This window comes from Stegostoma tigrinum, chromosome 9, assembly GCF_030684315.1.
Source record: "Stegostoma tigrinum isolate sSteTig4 chromosome 9, sSteTig4.hap1, whole genome shotgun sequence".
Classification (NCBI taxonomy): domain Eukaryota; kingdom Metazoa; phylum Chordata; class Chondrichthyes; order Orectolobiformes; family Stegostomatidae; genus Stegostoma; species Stegostoma tigrinum.
In genome coordinates, this window is record NC_081362.1 from 91,812,620 (window position 1) to 91,834,354 (window position 21,735).

General features: G+C 43.4%; 1 protein-coding gene across 5 annotated transcripts in view; it reads left to right on the plus strand.

Moving 5' to 3' along the window:
• The window catches only part of adgrg6 (adhesion G protein-coupled receptor G6), a 131,652-nt gene that overhangs the window by 46,016 nt on the left and 63,901 nt on the right, over window positions 1–21,735 (plus strand). For 3 of the 5 annotated variants that reach the window (XM_059648750.1, XM_059648751.1, XM_059648752.1), the window contains 4 exons: window positions 3,421–3,489; window positions 13,964–14,038; window positions 17,732–17,806; window positions 20,909–20,968. In XM_059648750.1, the coding sequence (XP_059504733.1) occupies window positions 3,421–3,489; window positions 13,964–14,038; window positions 17,732–17,806; window positions 20,909–20,968 (279 nt within the window). The remainder of the gene's footprint in view (window positions 1–3,420; window positions 3,490–13,963; window positions 14,039–17,731; window positions 17,807–20,908; window positions 20,969–21,735) is intronic. The other 2 variants (XM_048535908.2, XM_048535910.2) reach the window with 2 other exon arrangements.

Below are 21,735 nucleotides of genomic sequence, written 5' to 3' on the forward strand. Positions count from 1 at the left end.
TCAGTCATCTCAGCTCCTCTGCAGGAGTTCCTCAGGGTAGTGTCTTAGGCCCAACCATCTTCGGCTACTTCATCACTTAACCTCCCTTCCCCACCCAGCATTAGGTCAGAAGTGGGGATGTTTGCCAATGATTATACAATGTTCAGCACCATCCGTGACTCCTCAGATACTGAAACCATCCACGTACCGATGTAAGTCTAACCACAGGACATGGACTGGTTGCTAAAAGGCAGCTCACCATCACCACCTCAGGGGCAATTAGGGATGGACTATACATGTTGTCCCAGCGAGCAACATCCACATCCCATGAATGAATAGAAAACAATTCCCCAGTCGTGTTTATTTTGCTCTTTAACCTGAAAGAACAGGTTCCTGTCGCTGGGACCACCTCACCCTCCAGAATGAAGATTTATTTTCTTCACCCTTTCTGATTCATTATCAAGTGATTATCTGAGTGATCATCAAAGACTACTATTTGATAAGTGACTTGTTATCTTGGCTCTCAGAGGCCCCTGACCTTGCATTGATCCCCATCAGCAGAATGTCTTAGGCCCAGAGTAAAACACTTGTTAGACCCAACCAGTTCATCTCAACACTGAGACTGGAAACAGAGAGAATACTTCCTCTTGTGGTGAAAAGTACAGTTGGAGACCACCCGTGGTATATCGCAGTCACCAAGAAATCCTATCGAGATTTCAGAACAAATGTTCTTATCTAAAGAGTGATAAGAATGTGGAACCTGTTACCACAAGGGGCGATCAAAGTGAAGGATATAGATGCATTTAAGGTAAAATGAGACACATAAATGCGGGGGAGGCAATAAAGGGTTAGGCTGATAGATCTAGATGAGGAAAAATGGGAGAACGTTTCAGAGGAGCATAAAGAGTGGTTGGGCTGAGTGGCCTGTTTCTGTTGAATGTATCCTACGTAATCCTGTGCAACTCCAGCCCTTCAAATATTTCTTAAATCATCAATGAAATATTTACTTTTCTCAGAAAGAAAGAAAGAATTTGCATTTCGACAACACCTTTCAGGGAATTAGGGTGCCATTATATTTTACAGCTAATGATATACAACAGTAGAGTAGTGAATGTGGCACCCAGATCATGCATAGCCAGCTCCCATAAAGAAAAATGCCCCTTAACAGCAAGATAATGTTTTTGCTATTTAGAGTTAACCTTTTATTCTTTAACGATAAAGACTGTGAATCGGTGATGTTGATGGAAGGATCTCAGTTGCTTGAATGGCGAACATAGTTGCCCTACTCTTGTTCAGATTTGTAACTGTAGGATCTTGTACCTTTGCATGAGAGAGTAGGCACGGTGTTGGTCCACTGTCGTGTCTGAAAAGTGGCACCTCTAACAGTGGAGCACTCCCTGCCTATTGCAATGGAATGTTACCTTCGATGTTTGTCCTGAAGGGTTTCAGTCTCAAGCATGGACCTTCTGATCCAGAATTGGGAGTGTTGTTCACTGACTCACGCCTACTTCTCAGAAGGAGCATTGTTCCAATTTATAGATTGTTCATTCTCAGTTTGTTTATTTACACATGGGTTTGTGGCATATTGACACTTCCCAAAGTTTGTTCAGATCAAATTTGAGATTATTCTTTAGATTCGTCTAAGCCAATTCAAATGCAAGTTTGATGCCCTGTTTCTTGTGCCATTCATTAATGGAGTTTCAATCCCTGGTGAGCTATCCAAATGTAACCGTAAAATTAGAGGCCAGAGAACAATACAAGCTATTAACTACCGCAAATAATGTTTACTCCTCGCAAATATCAGGCAATGACCATCTCTGACAGGAGCTAATCTTAGCATTACCCCGTGACAGTCAAAAACAGTACAATCACTGAATCCTCCACTATCACCAAAATGGGCATTGCGATTGACCGGAGACTCAACCGGATGAGCCATTTAAATACATTGGCCACAAGAACAGTTCAGTGGCTGGGAATCCTACAGCGAGTGACTCATCTCCTGACTGCCCAAAGCCCATCCACCATCTACAAGGTACAAGTTAGGATTGTGATGGAATACTCCCCATTTCCCTGGATGGGTGTAGCTCCAATGTCACTTGAGAAGCTCAACATCATCCAGGGCAAAGAAGCCCAATTGATCAGTACCAGATAAGTACCCTCTATGTTCCTTGCCCCAACTACAAACACACAGTGGCAATAGTGTGTACCATCTCCATGATGCATTACAGCAACTCATAGATCCTTCAACAGTACCTTTCAAATCCATGACCACTACCATCTAGAAGGGCAAGAACTGCAAATGTACAGGAATACCATCCACTGCAAGTGTCTCTCTGAGCCAATTGAAACTATATTATCATTCTGTCACAGTCACTCAGTCAAAAACCTTGAAGCCCGCTCCCCAACAGCACACGGACTGCTGCAGTTCAAGAAGGCAGCTCATCTCTGGCTTTTCAAGACAATATTGAAGATTTTTGTCCTCTTCCAAGTGAGAGTTGCACTCCCAGATTGTTCAATTGATTGACAAACAGCAACGTTTGCACCCAAGTACAATTACTTCCATTCTGTAAATTGGGTCTGAGCCAGGATCTTGTAGAATGATTTCACCTTTAGTCTATGACCTTTTGAAAGTTTCATTGAAGTGGGCTCAGCAAGATTTAAGTTTTTTTCTAATACGAATCCAATCAGTTGTGGGTGGGTGCGTGTCACTGAATTAAGAAACTTGTAAGAGTAAAACACTTGGATTTCTAAAGTGCTTTTAATGACATCGATAAACACTTTCAGAGCCAATGTCATGCTTTTTTTGAAATGGGCTCACTTTTGTAACATAGAGAATTGGGCAATTTGCACACAGAAAGATCTCACGAACAGTGATGAAATGATGGCTAGATTGCAATCTAATGACCCACACCAGTGGTTATGTCTCACTGACTGTCAAACAAGGACAAGAGAATTTCTCATATTAATGCCAAACAATATAATCTCACTGTTTGAGCTGGACAAGTACAGAAAAATCTGCACTTGGATATAAAATTAATCTGGTGTTGATTACAGAGTAGTAAGTGAAAGCACACACACACACACACACACACACACACACACACACACACACACAAACACACTTTCACATAGACACATGCGCACACATGCATACATATGAACACAAACACGCACACACATAATACAAATGCATACAAACAAAAGCTGTAAACACACGTCCACAGAAACATGCAGTCATGCAAAAATGCATATATACGCACACATACACACACACACATGTACACACATGCACACATACACACATGCATACATATGCACACGCACATACACACACATGCGCACATGCATGCATACATGTGCACAGTTGCAGGAGTTCTCTTTAATCTCATTATGTGTTTGTAAAGGTCTCTTAACTAACTTGAATTTCTCTCACCTTCGCAGCTACTGCATCACCTACCCAAATGACCATCAAACCCACCTACTGTTCGACCCCAGGTTCTGGATGTCAAGGTAGGGCTAAGGGCAGTGTTGTTAGAGTGGGACAAAAGAGCTAGCATGGTCTGTACTGCTTTTATTAACATTTTTGTTTGTTTTTAATGGATAGATTTTCAGCTGGGCCCCACTCCTGTTTAGGTTAACTACATTTATCTAAGCTTAGCTGTGTTTCACTGACCAATAAGAAAAGTGTCGATGGAAGCCCCAAATCTGGATGCTGTCCAGCAGCCCTGACTCAAAGTAATGTCCGATCTCAGTCAGGAAACTCAGAGTAAATCATGAACTCAATCAAGATGCGTTTGACCTGCTTCCAGCAGGACTGCTCAAACACAGAGAAGAGGAGGAACTGAGCAGAGTTTGGTGTTTGAAGTGCTAGTTCTATGATTCAAGCAATTTCCTGGTTTTGGGACAGTTTGGATATTTGAGACCAGGATTCCCAGGAGGAAGGGAGGGGGAATAAGAAAAAGAGAGAGAGAGAGAGAGAAAGGATCATAAACTCTTGGAAAAGTCTTTCAATCCACATGCTTTCAAAACTAGACCTTTGAAACATTTCTAATTCAGTTCTTTTAATTTACTCGATGTTCGCATTTCTTCCACCTTCTATTTATAGTATATTTTTGTTGCTGTGTTTAAGCTTACACATAAGCAGGGTGTTGGGAGATTCCAGAAATTCCAATCCTTTCTCTGGAGAAAACAAGTATAAGCAGCCTTTCATTTAACATGATCGGCTCTTTATGAGGACTGTCGGCGACTGGAAAATCTTCGGAGAACAGTCCGGACTAGCTTTGCAAAGGAAAATTTGTCAAACAAAAGATATTCCACGTTGTTACTTCAAAGAGGGAGGCCATCTTGCCTGTGTCAACTCTTTGAGAACACCATCTTGAATTTTCAGGGTATCTGAGAAAGAAAAATGCTCTTTTGGAGCCTAACTAAAATTCAATGATTTATATTCTCAATTTGATCAAATCTCATTAGCAAGTAAACTGATAAGGTAAGTGTAACCTACATGAGTACATGCTTTTATTAAATCCTAACTCCTAAGATTTCTGAGGAAAGGTCATTTGATCTGAAACATTAACTCTGATTTCTCTCCAAAGATGCTGCCAGACCTGTTGAGTTTTTCCATCAATTTCTGTTTCTGTTTCTGATTTTACACCATCCACAGTTCTTTCAATTTTCGCATTTACCAGAGCTTAGTTAAGAATGTCTGTTTTGTTTTTAATCAACTTGTTTGGACATCTCAACACACACCTTGAGAGGCAAGTGGCCTTGAACCCAGAATTTCCTGGCCTAGAAGTAGGGACGGTACCACTACCTCACAGGGGCCCTCCTGAGTTTAGTCAGGTCAGAGATTAGTCTGATCTCAAACATACCCATCAAAATTCACCAGAATGTTAAAATCAGTTTCATATGATTTCAATTCTCAGGAATGATCACCACAGAGATACCTCTTCCTGTCATGATGATGTATCACGTTGTATTCTACAAGATAAAATTCTACTGATAAAAAGTCATTTGAAGGATAAGAATTCCTCTCTGACTCTTTACGTGATCAATATTGGTCCAGGCGATCACATAGGACTTGATCATTCTACACAGTGCCTGTCTTTTATGCCAGACGATCTCCGTTCAAGCCAAAACAACACAGCTGTTTCTGGAAGACTTTTGGGAAACCAATATACACCTCACAAACCCTCAGCTTATTCTAGAGAGTCCATAATTGTTCAGTAAAGAAGTAGCTCCTAATGCCTTCATTGCAAGAGGTTTCGAGTACAGGAGCAGTGAAGTGATGTTGCAGTTATATGGGGCCTTGGTGAGGCCACACCTAGAATACTGCGTGCAGCTTTGGTCTCCTTTTCTGTGAAAGGAAGCTCTTGCTCTCGAGGGGGTGCAGCAAAGGTTTACCAGGCTGATTCTGGGGATGGTGGGTCTGATGTATGAGGAGAGATAGACTAGGTTGGGATTGTTTTTGCTGGAGTTCAGACGAATGAGGGGTACCTCATAAAGATTTATAAAATTCTAACAGGACTGGGCAGGGTAGATGCAGGGAGGATGTTCCCGATGGTGGGTGTGTCCAGAACCAGGGGTCACTGTATGAGGATTCGGGGTTGACGATTTAGGACAGAGATGGGGAGACGTTTCATCACCCAGAGTGATAAGCCTGTGGAATTCATTACCACAGGAAGTAGTTGATGCCAAAACATTGAATGTATTCAAGAGGTGGTTGGATTTAACACTTGGGTTGAATGGGATCAAAGGTTAAGGAGAGAAAGCAGGATTAGGCTACTGAGTTAGGCAATTAACCATGATGATGAAGAATGATGGAGCAGGATTGAAGGACCAAATGGTGTCTTCCTGCTCCTATCTTCTACATTTCTATGTATCTGTCCCAGATCTGACCTTATGTGGGGGATCATTAGGCTCAAAATGTTCATTGTCCGCAGATAATGCAAGACCTGCTGGAGTTTCTCCAGTACTTTTTGTTTCAGTTTAAAATTGTGACCCCTGGTTCTTCATAACCTATTTGTTGGAATAAGTGCTGCTCCAAACAACAGTTAAGAAACTCAACACCGTCCAGGACAAAGCAGCCCATTGATTGGCTGTACATCCGCAACCTTAAATATTCACTTTCTTTAACACTGACATGCGGTGGCAGCAGTGTGTACCATCTATGACATGCTCTGCAATTACTCACTGAGGCTCCTCTGACAGCACCTCCCAAACCTCTAGGACCTTGGAGGCCAAAGGCAGCAGGAAGGCCACCATTTCCAAGTTTCCCTCCAAGCCACTCACTATCCTGACTTGGAGTACATCATTGTTTCTTCATTCTCACAGTCCTGGAACTCCTTTCCTAACAGCATAGTGAGTGTGCTTACCTCACACAGCAATTAGGGATCTTCGGGAGAATGATGGAATTACTACAATACAGAAGGAGGCCATTAACTCCATTACATCTCTGCTGGCTCACTGAATGAGCATTCTGCTTGAAACCATTCTGCTGCCTTCTTCCCAAAACTCTGCACACTCTGCTTTCAAATAACCTTCTGATTTCCTTTCGAATAACTTGATTGAACTTCCCTCCACCACACTCTCAGGCTGCTCATTCCGAGTCCAAACATTTGCTGTGTGAATTTTATTTCCTTACAGTTCTTGGAGAGGCATTTTTGCTTCATTTACAGTTTGTCTTAAATCTATGTCCTCTCAGTCACAATCCCTTCATGAGTGAGAACAGTTTCTCTCTATTTACTTGCGTGATTTAAAAAAAAAATTCTGTCGGATCTCTACCAGGCCTTCTCCTCTCCAATCTATCTCCATGACTGATGTCCTTCATCCCTGAAACCATTCTTATAAACCTCTACTGCATTCTTGAGTATAGATCCTTCCTAATGCCTGATGTTCAAAACTGGACACAATCCTCCAGATGAAACCTAGCCTCTCCCTTGGACAAGTTCAACACAATGTGTTCTTAAATAAATGTTGGTCTTGTCTGTAGTGGCCTCATTTGGCAGCTTATTTGAAAAAAAGTATGTATATATTATGTATCAACGTTCAACTGAAAAGCAACTTGGGGTTGTCACCGAACAAAAAAATAAATTCAGGTGGATATGCATGTAAATGATGAACCTGCATGTGTCCTTGGTTCTCATGCAGAAGTGGGTTAACATTGAGGAATTGAGTTGGAGCTAAACCTCCTTCACTCAGGATTCCTGCACTGTCATGAACAGTGAGTGTTAGTCTGAGGCAAAACAAGTGGTTTGATACATATAGGAGTAGGCCATTCAGCCCATCAAGGCTGCCTGTCACTCTATACAACGAATGATCAACATAGAACATAGAACAGTACAGCACAAAACAGGCCCTTCAGCCCACGATGTTGTGCCGACCATTGATCCTCATGTATGCACCCTCAAATTTCTGTGACCATATGCATGTCCAGCAGTCTCTTAAATGACCCCAATGACCTTGCTTCCACAACTGCTGCTGGCATTGCATTCCATGCTCTCACAACTCTCTGTGTAAAGAACCCGCCTCTGACATCCCTTCTATACTTTCCTCCAACCAGCTTAAAGCTATGACCCCTCGTGCTAGCCATTTCTGCCCTGGGAAATAGTCTCTGGCTATCAACTCTACCTATGCCTCTCATTATCTTGTATACCTCAATTAGGTCCCCTCTCCTCCTTTTCTCCAATGAAAAGAGACCGAGCTCAGTCAACCTCTCTTCATAAGATAAGCCCTCCAGTCCAGGCAGCATCCTGGTAAACCTCCTCCGAACCCTCTCCAAAGCATCCACATCTTTCCTATAATAGGGCGACCAGAACTGGACGCAGTATTCCAAGTGCGGTCTAACCAAAGTTTTATAGAGCTGCAACAAGATCTCACGACTCTTAAACTCAATCCCCCTGTTAATGAAAGCCAAAACACCATATGCTTTCGTAACAACCCTGTCCACTTGGGTGGCCATTTTAAGGGATCTATGTATCTGCACACCAAGATCCCTCTGTTCCTCCACACTGCCAAGAATCCTATCCTTAATCCTGTACTCAGCTTTCAAATTCGACCTTCCAAAATGCATCACTTCGCATTTATCCAGGTTGAACTCCATCTGCCACCTCTCAGCCCATCTCTGCATCCTGTCAATGTCCCGCTGCAGCCTACATCAGCCCTCTATACTGTCAACGACACCTCCGACCTTTGTGCCGTCTGCAAACTTGCTGACCCATCCTTCAATCCCCTCATCCAAGTCATTAATAAAAATTACAAACAGTAGAGGCCCAAGGACAGAGCCCTGTGGAACCCCACTCACCACTGACTTCCAGGCAGAATATTTTCCTTCTACTACCACTCGCTGTCTTCTGTTGGCCAGCCAATTCTGTATCCAGACAGCTAAGTTCCCCTGTATCCCATTCCTCCTGACGTTCTGAATGACCCTACCATGGGGAACCTTATCACTTCTGCAATGTTTACTTTCCTACCCTATCTCCCTATGTCTTAATGTCATTAGTCTCCAAAAACTTATTGATTTCTGACATAGAGATGTACAGCATGGAAACAGACCCTTAGGTCCAACTCATCCATGCTGACCAGATATCCGAAATTAATCTGGTCCCATTTGTCAGCATTTGGCCCAAGTCCCTCTAAATCCTTCCTATTCATGTACCCATTCTTTTAAATGTGTAATTGTACCCATTCCACCACCTCCTCTGGCAGCTCATTCCATACACGCATGACTCAATGTGTGAAAATGTTGCCCCTTAGGTACCTTTTAAATCTTCCCCCCCCCCCACCTTAAACTTGTGCACTCTTGTTTTAGACTTCCCCACCCTGGGGAAAAGACCTTGGCTATTCACCCTACCCATGCCCCTCATGATTTTATAAACCTCTGTAAGGTCACCCCTCAGCCTCTGACGCTTCAGGGAAAATAGCCCCAGCTTATTCAGCCTCTCCTGATGGCTCAAACCCTCTAATCCCTGTTCCGTCCTTGTCAATCTTTTCTGAACCCTTTCAAGTTGCACAACATCTTTCCTACTGCAGGGAGACCAGAATTGCACACAGACTGTCTTGAACCTGTTCAATGATTGAGCTTCCACAGCCCTCTGGGGATAAAGAATTCCAAAGATTCACCAACCTCTGAACGAAGGAATAGTTTTTCATCTCGGTCTTAGTTTCTCTAACATTCTTTGTGTTTTTTCCAGTCTTAATGGGTCTGGCCTCGATCTAGCTATGACGTGACCTGGTTCTAAACTTCCTAGGCAGGGGAAACACCTCATCTACATCCACCCTGCCACGCCCTGTAAAAGTCTTCCTTTCAATAAGGTCACCCCTCATTGAAACTCCAGGGAAGACAGACCCAGTTTCCTCAAACTTCCTTCTTAAGACAATCCCACCAGACGAGAATTAATTTGGGGAACCTCCTTCGATCTTCAGAATGTCAAGAATATTCCCTCTTTACATAAGGGGACCAATATGCCAGATGTGGTCTCACCACAAGACTTTAAAATATAGGAGTGGAATTAGGCTATTCAGCTCTTTGAGTTTATTCCATCATCCGACCGTGCTCATATGTTTCTCACCCCCATCTTTCTCCCCATAAACTTTGATCCCCCTACTAATCAAGGAACTACCTATCTCTGTCTTAAACACGCTCAGTTACTTGGCTTCTCCAGCTCTCTGCAGCAATGCGATCCACAGATTCCCTACCCTCTGGATGAAAATATATACTTCTCAGCTCAGCTCTAAAAGGAAGACCCTTCAATCTGAGGTCTCTCATCCGAGCATCTCCTATTAATGGAGACATCTTCTCCATGTTCACTCTATCCAGGCCTCTCAGTTTTCTGTGAGTTTCAATCAGAACCCAACCCCCCGCCCGCCGTCCTTCAAAACTTCATCAATTACAGACTCAGAGTCCTCAAATGCTCCTCCTTTGATAAGCCCTTCATCCTCAGAAATATTCTTGTAAACCTTCTCTGGACCCCTCTCCAATATCAGCACATCGTTCCCTAAACATGGGACTGGAAAATGCTCACAATAATCTGAATGCGGCCTGAGCAGAGCCTCGATATGGAGGTCCCAGTATTCGACTGGGTTGCTCTATTTTGCCTTTATACAGCCTCAGCAGGCTCTTGTATTCAATAAGGTTTTGTACTATAAGCATACATACTTTCTACACAGACCTCTGAGTAAAATGCATATGTTTTATCGAGGCTCACGATAAAACTGTTACCAAGAAGTGAGACTGGTGCAACGTTTGTCGATGCCTGGGCTGTAGGCGAAGGAGACATGGTTAATTGGAAGAAAAAGCAGCAAGTTCAAAATGACAACAAGTTAATTGTTGCCCAGATTTTAGCGACTCTGTTACAAACAGTGCCTGCCTTCTCTCTCTTCCTTGGCAGCCTTCCCAGCGAGTAGCCCACGACCTGAGGTAGTTAAAAATCTTGCCTCTTTGTGTTTATCGCTGTTGCTGTGTTTTCCCCTTTTTCATCTGATTGATGTCAGGACATTGTGAGGGAATTGTTTGGCAGCCTGGCTACTGCCCTCTCTTGTTGAGCGAATGATCGATTGTTCAAATCAGACAACACGTTAGAGAAGGTCAGTCGCCACTTAATCATTACTACTATGAGGTTTAGTTGACATCCTGTCATCAAATAGGTGTAACAGGAAAGCTGGAACATAAGAACTAGGAGCAAAAGTAGGCCATTCAGCTCTTTGAAACTGCTCCACCATCATGAGATAGTGGGAACTGCAGATGCTGGAGAATCCGAGATAACAAGGTGTAGAGCTGGATGAACACAGCAGGCCAAGCAGCATCTTAGGAGCAGGAAGGCTGACGTTTCAGGCTGAGACTGAAGAAGGGTTTAGGCCCGAAACGTGAGCTTTCCTGCTCCTATGATGCTGCTTGGCCTGCTGTGTTCATCCAGCTCCACACCTTGTTTGCTCCACCGTCATGGCTGATCTCATCTCAGCCTCAAATCCACTTTCCTGCCCACTCGCCATAAACCTTCAGCCTATTACTGACTAAAAATCTAGTTCCTCTTTAATTTTCCCAATGTCCCAGCATTCATTGCACTCTGGGTGAGCGAACAGTTTCACAATCATTTGAGGGAAGTAATTACTCCTCATCTCCATTTTAAACCTGCCACTCCTTATCTAACATGATGACCTCACATCCTGGATTGCCCCTGCAGGGGGAATCACACAATCTCCACCCACTTTGTCAAGCCCCTTTGGCACGTTAAATCCTTCAATTAAATCTCCATTCATTCCTCTAAACTCCAGAGAGCGTTGGTCTAAACTGCTCAATCTCTCGTCCTAAACTGAGCCTTTCATCTCTGAATCTAATCTAGTAAATCTTCTTTGAACTGCCTCCAATGCAATTATATCCTCCCTTGAGAAACGGGACCAGAACTGTACGCTGTACTCCAAGTGCAGTCTCATCAGTGCCTTGTACATGGACCACAGTTGTCTGAGAAAGAAGCATTTGTCCAAACAAGGTGGTTGGATCTCACCTCTCGCCTTTGCAACTTCCTATCGGAATTCTGAACATTTGCCACTTCTGACGTGCAATTTTAAACCTTATTAGGGATTAGACTGGCAGCCACACAGGAAAGTCAAGTGTTTGACTGGAAACAGAAATAAATCTCTTTATAAAACTTATATAATCTCAATAAATCTCTTGCTGCTGTTTGCCTTCAGCTCCTGTGATTCACTTTTCGAAACCCTCTAGACCACCTTAAACCTTAACTGGGAGTCTCAGTGACATGGTGCAAACCCTTGCCCATGGGCAGAAACTTTGCTCTGTAACAAAATCCAAACAACGACAAGACTTACACATTTCACGCATGGTGTAATAGAACATCCCAAGGCCTGCTGTGGGAACATTACCAAACAAAATTTGATACCGAGTCATGTTTTCATGCCACAGACAAGGAGCTTGCTTTGAGAGGCAGGTTTTAAGAAGTGTCTTAAAAGAAGAGAGTGAAGTAGAGGATTTGAGGAGGTTAAGGTCAGAGTTTGAGGACCCATGTAGGTGAATATTGGAATGGTTGAAAAATGGGGATGATGGAGAGGCTAGATTTCAAGGTTGGTAGATACCTCAGAGGGTTTTGGAACTGGGGAAATGGTTGGGGAGGGGAAGTTTTACGGGGCTAAGGAGTAATTGGAAAGTTTCCATTGGGCCTGCAACATCTTTTGGATGTACTACCAGGAGGCAATAATTCTTTCAGGGAGTCTAAGTTGCTGTGGTAACATTTACTTTTTAACAGACATTTTGTTGCTCAGGGATGGTAAAACATGATGGTTGTGGCTTCAATTTTCTCTCCAGCACATGGTTAACCAGGAAGCTCTCTCACTTTTACCATAGAGTCATAGAAATGTACAGCACAGAAACAGACCTTTCGGTCCAACTCAACCATGTCAAACGGATGTCCTAAGTTAATCTAGTCCCATTTGCCAGTATTTGGCCCACATTCCTCTAAACCCTTCCTATTCATATACCCATCCAGATGCTAATTAAATGTTGTCATTGTACCAGCTTTCACCACTTCTTCAAGCAGCTTATTCCATACACGCACCATCCCCTACATGAAAATGTTGCCCCTTAGCTCCCTTTTAAATCCTTCCCCTCTCACCTTAAACCTATACCCTCTAATTTTGGACCCCCCTACCCTGGGGAAAAGACCTTGGCTATTCACCCTATCCATGCCCCCCATGATTTTATAAACCTGTGTAAGGACATTTCTCAGCCTCCGACACTCCAGGGAAAATACCCCAGCCTATTCTGCCTCTCAAAGAGCAAAGAAAATTACAGCACAGGAACAGGCCCTTCGGCCTTCCAAGCCTGCAGCAATCCAGATCCTCTCTCTAAACTCATTGTCTATTTTCCAAAGATCTGTATCCGTAATCTCCCTGCCCATTCATGTATCTGTCTAGATACATCTTAAATGACGCTATCGTGCCCGCCTCTACAACCTCCTCTGGCAATGCGCTCCAGGCACCCACCACCCTCTGCATGAAGAACTTTCCACACATATCTCCCTTAAACTTTTCCCCTCTCACTTTGAGGTCGGGACCCCGAGTAACTGAGTCCACCACTCTGGGAAAAAGCTTCTTACTGTCCACTCTGTCTATACTTCTCATGATTTTGTAGGCCTCAATCAGGTCCCCCCTCAATCTCCATCTTTCTAATGAAAATAATCCTAACCTACTCAACCTCTCTTCATAGCTAACACCCTCCATACCAGGCAACATCCTGGTGATAATGGGAGCTGCAGATGCTGGAGAATCCAAGATAATAAAATGTGAGGCTGGATGAACACAGCAGGCCCAGCGGCATGTCAGGAGCCCTCTGATGAAGGGTCTAGGCCTGAAACGTCAGCTTTTGTGCTCCTGAGATGCTGCTGGGCCTGCTGTGTTCATCCAGCCTCACATTTTATTATCTAACATCCTGGTGAACCTCTTCTGCCCCTCTCCAAAGCATCCACATCCTTTTGTTAATGTGGAGACCAGAAGTATACGCAGTATGCCTAATGTCGGCCGGTTCGAGTCCAAATGCGCCACTTTTCACCTCCATAGGCCAGTGTAGCCAAATGGTGAATGCTACTGCATCGAACCAATGAGTCAAGTGCAAAACTTCAAATCCTCATAATTGGTGTCAAATGATCTCATACACTATGGGCTCGTCCCAGAAGCAAAGGGGGTTGCTTTAACATCCTTCAAGAAGGAATTTGTGAAAGAGTCCAGCACGCCCGGCTACAGCACTAAAGTGTCGGTGTGGATTACATGTTCCAGAACAGCACAACCATCCAAACACAGAGGAGACTTCGCTCACAGTGACAAAATCCACAGTCTGTCTGAAATGGCAAAGTTTATGGGCAAGGGAGTTGTTGTTCTTTTTGACGAGCTCAGTTCATTCACAGTGTGCAATGACGAACTCCTTTATTCCTTTGAACTAACCTGCAGTCACCTGCATGTTTCATCCTTATCTTGTTACCAGTGACAACATCATCCCATTTCAGCACTGCTGTCACTAACATGCATGGCACTAACAGCCCTGAGCCCTCCACTTCTGGTAAGCAAAACTTGTTTTATTCATTCCTATTATTTTGAGGTATCCCCAGTTATCTATTACTCTGTGCACAGTTATAATGGGAAAAGCTGAGGTAAGGATGTCGCGATGTAATTATACCCTCCAACCACTGCTGGTGTCGCAGTTTGTCTGTCAGGAGAACAGTTAAACGACAGTGCCACATGTCTATAGTTAGAGAGCTCCCTTTATAAATGTGCACAGTTATTTATGACAGAAAGCATCTGGAGAAAACCTGTGCAGGTGTCAAATAAAAAAAAAAATTGATGCTTACCAAACTTCACATAATATTTTGCACAAGGAATATGTCAAACCCAACTGTGCATTGATACAATGAAATCTGTTATGAATCAATGCATTACAAATTTGTTTAAAGTGTGGAGGTTTCATGAACCTCTCCCAGAAAGGGTCAATCTTTCTTTCAATCTTCATTTTTCTCGTTCAAATCGGAGCTTTGTTGCCAATGCAGTCCAACTATAATATGGTTTCACTTTTTGGATCCCAATATCTGCTTTATAATGGGCTTCCACTGTATATTCTGAAATATTATTTGCAATATATGATGCAATATAGTTTGGGATACTATGATATGTTAGAATAATACGTGTAAGTTTACAATTTGTAATTATAGCATGCTGCAATACAGCCTTTACTCTGGCATTGTCTCAATGGAGTGAATGGCCTTCATCCTAGTCATTATGACTCTATATTCATAGACTCTCTACAGTGAGAAAACAGGCCATTTGGTCCAACAAGTCAACACCGCCCCTGTGAAGACCATCCCATCCAAACCCATTCCCCTACCTCTGCATTTCTCAAGTCTAACCCACCTAACTTAAGCATCCGTGGCCATTATGGGCAATTTAGCATGGCCAATCCACCTACTGTGCACATCTTTGGACTGTGGGAGGAAACTGGAGCACCCAGAGCAAACCCACACAGACACGGGGAGAATGTGCAAACTCCACACAGACAGTCACCCGAGGGTGGAATCGAACCCAGGTCCCCGCGCTGTGAAGCAGCAGTGCTAACCACTGAGCCACCGTGCCGCCCCATATTGTAACATGTGGCATGGAGTGTGTTATGATGGAATTGTTTCTGTATACTGTTGAGTTTACAGAGGATTACAAAGAGGAAAACCTTCCTCGTCAGGGTTGGAGGGTGCAGTTTCAATCCCCTGAAATGGATAAGTGATATTCAGCATTATTGTTCCAACACAGGTATGAGAAACTGAGTGGCCTCTCAATATGAGTGCATAATTCTGATGGACCTTTGTGGAACAAAAGAGCAGATCAAAAAACAGAGTTTTGTATATCCTTAACTTGCTCAGAATTAATGATTGGTTGAGACAATAAGACTACAAGACATGGGAGTAGAAGTAGGCCATTCAGCTCATCAAGTCTGTTCTACCATTCAATGAGAACATGGCTGATGTGATAATTTTCAACTCCACTTTGCATCCTTATCCTCCTTATTAATCCTTGACCTCCTTATTGATTAAAAATCAGCCAACCTTTGCCTTGAATATCCTCAGGCCCAACAGCTCTCTGCAGGGGATTATGAGAGGAAAACATTCCTCAACTCTGTCTTCAATGGGTGACTCCTTACTTGGTTGAGTATTCTCTGGCAGAGTGAGGGAAGCTTCTTTTCTGCAAGCGGATGAGTTGGGAGAATCCCAGATGGACAGGCAGCTCCACAAATCTGTTTAAAAAGACCCCCAGGTGCATACTCCTTTATGGAAACCAAAGTGCAGAGTTTCCACATCTGGGTTGGAGTGAGACATTGTCTCCCCCTGCAGGGAGAGAGAGCACATGCCTGTCTAGGTCAATGTCACAGAGATGGTCCACCTGAGAACTTTGAGGTCACAACCTTTGGAGGCTGTTTAAGATGTTACGACGTTTCCCTAAGCATCTCAAGACTCTTTAATGAAAGGGATTTGCAAGAACTATTTCACATCAGAGCCAGTCATTCCCATTTCTCTTCAGCTTTTGCACAACAGGGTGTTTTACACATCACTTGATTGAGATATTGCTCCAGGAACAATGTCATCACTTCCTGCATGGGTAACACACAATACTATGGGTCAAAGATCAGAGATTAAAACTGGACAGTTTCACAGACTCAGCAACCATACACCATCAGACAGCACAAGTCAATAACCACATTACTGACACTGGAAGTGTTTTTGCTACTGAATATACTAGATTCACCAGGGAACCATGCACAGCAATCACAGCCAAGCTGTTGTCCAGTAACATTTCTTTGCTTCATGGCTGAATGGGTTTGAGGATGCTGAGGTTGGATTGCTCGCTGAGCTGCATCGTTCGTTTGCAGTCGGTTCATTACCCTGCTGGGTAACATCATCAGTGCAGCCTCCAGTGAAGTGTTGCTTGTTTTCTTGCTTGTTGTTTAAACTCTGGGGCCCTTTGGAATATGCCTAATGTGGTCGAACCAAAGTACTATATGACTGCAACATGACCTGCCAACTGTTGTACTCAATACCCCGTCCGATGAATGAAAGCATGTAATATGCCTTCTTGACCACTGTATTGACCTGCGTTGTCACCTTTAGGGCACAACGCATCTGAACACCCAGATCAGTCTGTGCATCAATTTTCCCCAGGGCTTTTCCATTTACCATATAGCTTGCTCTTGACTTGGATCTTCCAAAATGCATCACTTCATGTTTGCCTGGATTGAACTCCATCTGCCACTTCTCTGCCCAACTTTCCAATCTATCTATATTCTGCTGCATTCTCCGACAGTCCCCTTTACAATCTGCTACTCCACCAATTTTTGTGTCATCTGCAAACTTGCTAATCAGACTATCTGTACCTTGCTCCTGACCATTTATGTATATCACAAACAAGAGTGGTCCACAGATCCTTGTGGAGCACCACTGGTCACAGTTCTCCATTTTGAGAAACTCACTTCCACTGCAACTCTCTGTCTCCTGTTGCCCAGCCAGTTCTCTGTCCATTTAGCTAGTACACACTGGACCCTATGTGACTTCACTCTCCCTGTAGCTTAAACCCTCCAACCCTGGCAACATCCTTGTAACTCTTTTCTGAACCTTTTCAAGTTTCACAACATCTTTCCGATAGCTGGGAGACCAGCATTGAGTGCAGTATTCCAAAAGTGGCCTAACCAATGTCCTGTACAGTCGCAACATGACTTCCCAACTCCTGTACTCAATGCATTTGCCAATAACAGTAAGCATACCATAAAGCCTTCTTCACTACCTTATCTACATACGACTCAACTTTCAAGGATCGGTGTGCATTGGAAGGGTTTACAGCTTGATAAACAGCCTGTTTAGCCGGGTTATGAATATACCTTGCTGGCTCATCCTGATGTGTGTTAAGATCACAGATCCTGTCTTGTTTCAATGTTGCATTTAATGGTTCGCACCTCTGGCAGTCCAGCACGCCCGGCTGCAGCACTAAAGTGTCGGTGTGGATTACATGTTCCAGAACAGCACAACCATCCAAATGCAGAGGAGACTTCGCTCACAGTGACAAAATCCACAGTCTGTCTGAAATGGCAAAGTTTATGGGCAAGGGAGTTGTTGTTCTTTTTGACGAGCTCAGTTCATTCACAGTGTGCAATGACGAACTCCTTTATTCCTTTGAACTAACCTGCAGTCACCTGCATGTTTCATCCTTATCTTGTTACCAGTGACAACATCATCCCATTTCAGCACTGCTGTCACTAACATGCATGGCACTAACAGCCCTGAGCCCTCCACTTCTGGTAAGCAAAACTTGTTTTATTCATTCCTATTATTTTGAGGTATCTCCAGTTATCTATTACTCTGTGCACAGTTATAATGGGAAAAGCTGAGGTAAGGATGTCGCGATGTAATTATACCCTCCAACCACTGCTGGTGTCGCAGTTTGTCTGTCAGGAGAACAGTTAAATGACAGTGCCACATGTCTATAGTTAGATAGCTCCCTTTATAAATGTGCACAGTTATTTATGACAGAAAGCATCTGGAGAAAACCTGTGCAGGTGTCAAATAAAAAAAAATTGATGCTTACCAAACTTCACATAATATTTTGCACAAGGAATATGTCAAACCCAACTGTGCATTGATACAATGAAATCTGTTATGAATCAATGCATTACAAATTTGTTTAAAGTGTGGAGGTTTCATGAACCTCTCCCAGAAAGGGTCAATCTTTCTTTCAATCTTCATTTTTCTCGTTCAAATCGGAGCTTTGTTGCCAATGCAGTCCAACTATAATATGGTTTCACTTTTTGGATCCCAATATCTGCTTTATAATGGGCTTCCACTGTATATTCTGAAATATTATTTGCAATATATGATGCAATATAGTTTGGGATACTATGATATGTTAGAATAATACGTGTAAGTTTACAATTTGTAATTATAGCATGCTGCAATACAGCCTTTACTCTGGCATTGTCTCAATGGAGTGAATGGCCTTCATCCTAGTCATTATGACTCTATATTCATAGACTCTCTACAGTGTGCAAACAGGCCATTTGGCCCAACAAGTCAACACTGCCCCTGTGAAGACCATCCCATCCAAACCCATTCCCCTACCCCTGCATTTCTCAAGTCTAACCCACCTAACTTAAGCATCCGTGGCCATTATGGGCAATTTAACATGGCCAATCCACCTACTGTGCACATCTTTGGACTGTGGGAGGAAACTGGAGCACCTAAAGGGAACTCCACGCAGACAATCCCCTGAGGCTGGAATTGAACCCAGGTCCCATGCACTGTGAAGCAGCAGTGTTAACCACTGAGCCACTGTGCTGCCCCATATTGTAATATGTGACAAGGAGTGTGTTATGATGGAGCTTTTTCTGAGTACGGTTGAGTTTACAGAGGATTACAAAGAAGTAAACCTTCCTCGTCAGGGTTGGAGGGTGCAGCTTCAATCCCCTGAAATGGATAAGTGATACTTAGCTTTATTGTTCCAACACAGGTATGAGAGGCTGAGTGGTCTCTCAATATGTGTGCATAATTCTAATGGACCTTTGTGGAACAAAAGAGCAGATCAAGCCACAGAGTTTTGTATCTCCTTAACATGCTCAGAATTAATTATCGTTTAAGACAATAAGACTACAAGACACAGGAGTAGAAGTAGGCCATTCAGCTCATCAAGTCTGTTCTACAATTCAATGAGAACATGGCTGATCTGATAATCTTCAACTCCACTTTGCATCCTTATCCTCATATTCCTTGACCTCCTTATTGATTAAAAATCAGCCAACCTTTGCCTTGAATATCCTCAATGGCCCAGGCCCAACTGCCCTCTGCAGGGGATTATGGGTGGAAAACGTTCCTATCTCTGTCTTCAATGGGTGACTCCTTACTTGTTTGAGTATTCTCTGGCAGAGTGAGGGAACCGTTCTTCCTGCAAGCGGATGAGTTGGGAGAATCCCAGAAGGACAGGCAGCTTCACAAATCTGTTTAAAAAGACCCCCAGGTGCATACTCCTTTATGGAAACCAAAGTGCAGAGTCTCCACGTCTGGGTTGGAGTGAGACATTGTCTCCCCCTGCAGGGAGAGAGAGCACATGCCTGTCTAGGTCAATGTCACAGAGATGGTCCACCTGGGAACTTTGAGGTCCCAATCTTTGGAGGCTGTTTAAGATGTTACGACGTTTCCCTAAGCATCTCAAGACTCTTTAATGAAAAGGATTTGCAAGAACTATTTCACATCAGAGCCAGTCATTCCCATTTTTCTTTAGCTTTTACCCAACAGGGTGTTGCATGTACTTTTACACATCACTTGATTGAGATATTGCTCCAGGAACAATGTCATCACTTCCTGCAGGGGTAGCACACAAGACTATAGGTCAAAGGTCAGAGATTAAAACTGGACAGTTTCACAGACTCAGCAACCATACACCATCAGACAGCACAAGTCAATAAGCACATTACTGACACTGGAAGTGTTTCGGCTACTGAATAAATACTAGATTCACCAGGGAACCATGCACAGCAATCACAGCCAAGCTGTTGTCCAGTAACATTTCTTTGCTTCATGGCTGAATGGGTTTGAGGATGCTGAGGTTGGTTTGCACACTGAGCTGCTTCATTAGTTGGCAATCGTTCCAATACCCTGCTGGGTAACATCATCAGTGCTGACTCCAGTGAAGCGCTGTTATATTTTCCCACTTGTTGTTTAAGCTCTGGGGTCCTTTGGCGTTGCTGACCTCATTTCCAGTTATTCTTTGCTGTGGTGTGTAAATAGGGTCTAACTCTATGTGTTTATTGATGGCCTTCTTGTTGGAGGACCAGGCCTCTAGAAACTTCCATGCCTGTCTCTGTTTGGCTTGACCTAGGATCCTGATATGTTCTTTATCAAACTGGTGGTCTCAGTATGGAGACGAGTATCGGTCGTGTCTTTTTTATTATTTTTTCTGTTGCTAGTTGGTGTTCATGAACGCATCTCTAAAAATACGAACAGGGGGGACCACCAGTTAGATTGGGACAATGTTAGGATCCTAGGACAAGCCTAAATAGAGACAGGCATGGGAATTTCTGGAGGCCTGGTTTTCCACCAAGAAGGCCATCAATAGAGTTAGACCCTATATACCCTGTAAAGAAAAGCCGGAAATGAGGTCAGCAACTGCAAACGACCCCAGAGCTTAAATAACACGCAGGAAAATACAACAGTGCTTCATTGGAGGCTGCACTGATGCTATTACCCAGCAGGGTATTGGAACGGTTGCCCACTAACGAAGCAGCTCAGCGAGCCAATCAGCCTTAGCAACCCTACTCAAGAGTATTGGTTTGAGCATTAGCAGGAAGGGTGCATAGTTTTGTTTTTGGAAGCTGTGCATTCAATATTTTACATTTGCTTGCATTACAAAGGCACAACCCCTCCATTCACGGAAATCACATCGCCAGGAACGACGGAAGCTGCATCACCGAGTAAGTCTCTGGAATTTTTTAATACAGTAACTGTAAACAGATACATGTGCACAGTGAGGAGAGATTGGCTATGTAGCTAATTCAGGTGTCAGCATCTCGTCAGCATTCCAGTCACATGAAAGAGCTTCCATTTATATAGCACCGTGTCACCAACACAGTGAAGTGCTTTATAGCCCCTAAATGTAGTCACTACTGCAATATGTGGAATGTAGGCACCTATTTGCAAACCCTCATAAACGTGCTGTTGATGACCAGGTAGTCTTTACAGTGGTGTGATTTAAATGTCAAACAATAGCCAGGACGTAAAGACTAACTCTTTTACTGCTATTTGAGCTAACATCATGAGTTCTTATACATTAATCTGATTTCTGCCTGGCCAATAATATTAATGTCTCATCTGAACATTACCATCTTCCATAGTGTTGCACTGAAATGTTAGCCTAGATTTTGTATTTAATTGTTTGACGTTACAATTGGATCTAGAATAATGAAGTGGCTGTTCTTGACCAGCCACAGTCTCAATGGGTCGAAGGGTCTTTTCTTGTGCTGTAGACCTCTCTGACACTATGAGGTTGGAATTGAACCCATGGCCCTCCAGTTTGGAGAGTCTTGTTCTGATGCTCCATCAGAGGCTGCACTGATGATGCTGTCCAGCAGGGAAATGAAACATCTACAAACTAATGAACCAGCTCAGTGAGGAAACCCACCACAGCATCCGCAACCCGAGCTACAAATCTACTCAAGAGCATTGGTTTGAAGATTAGAAC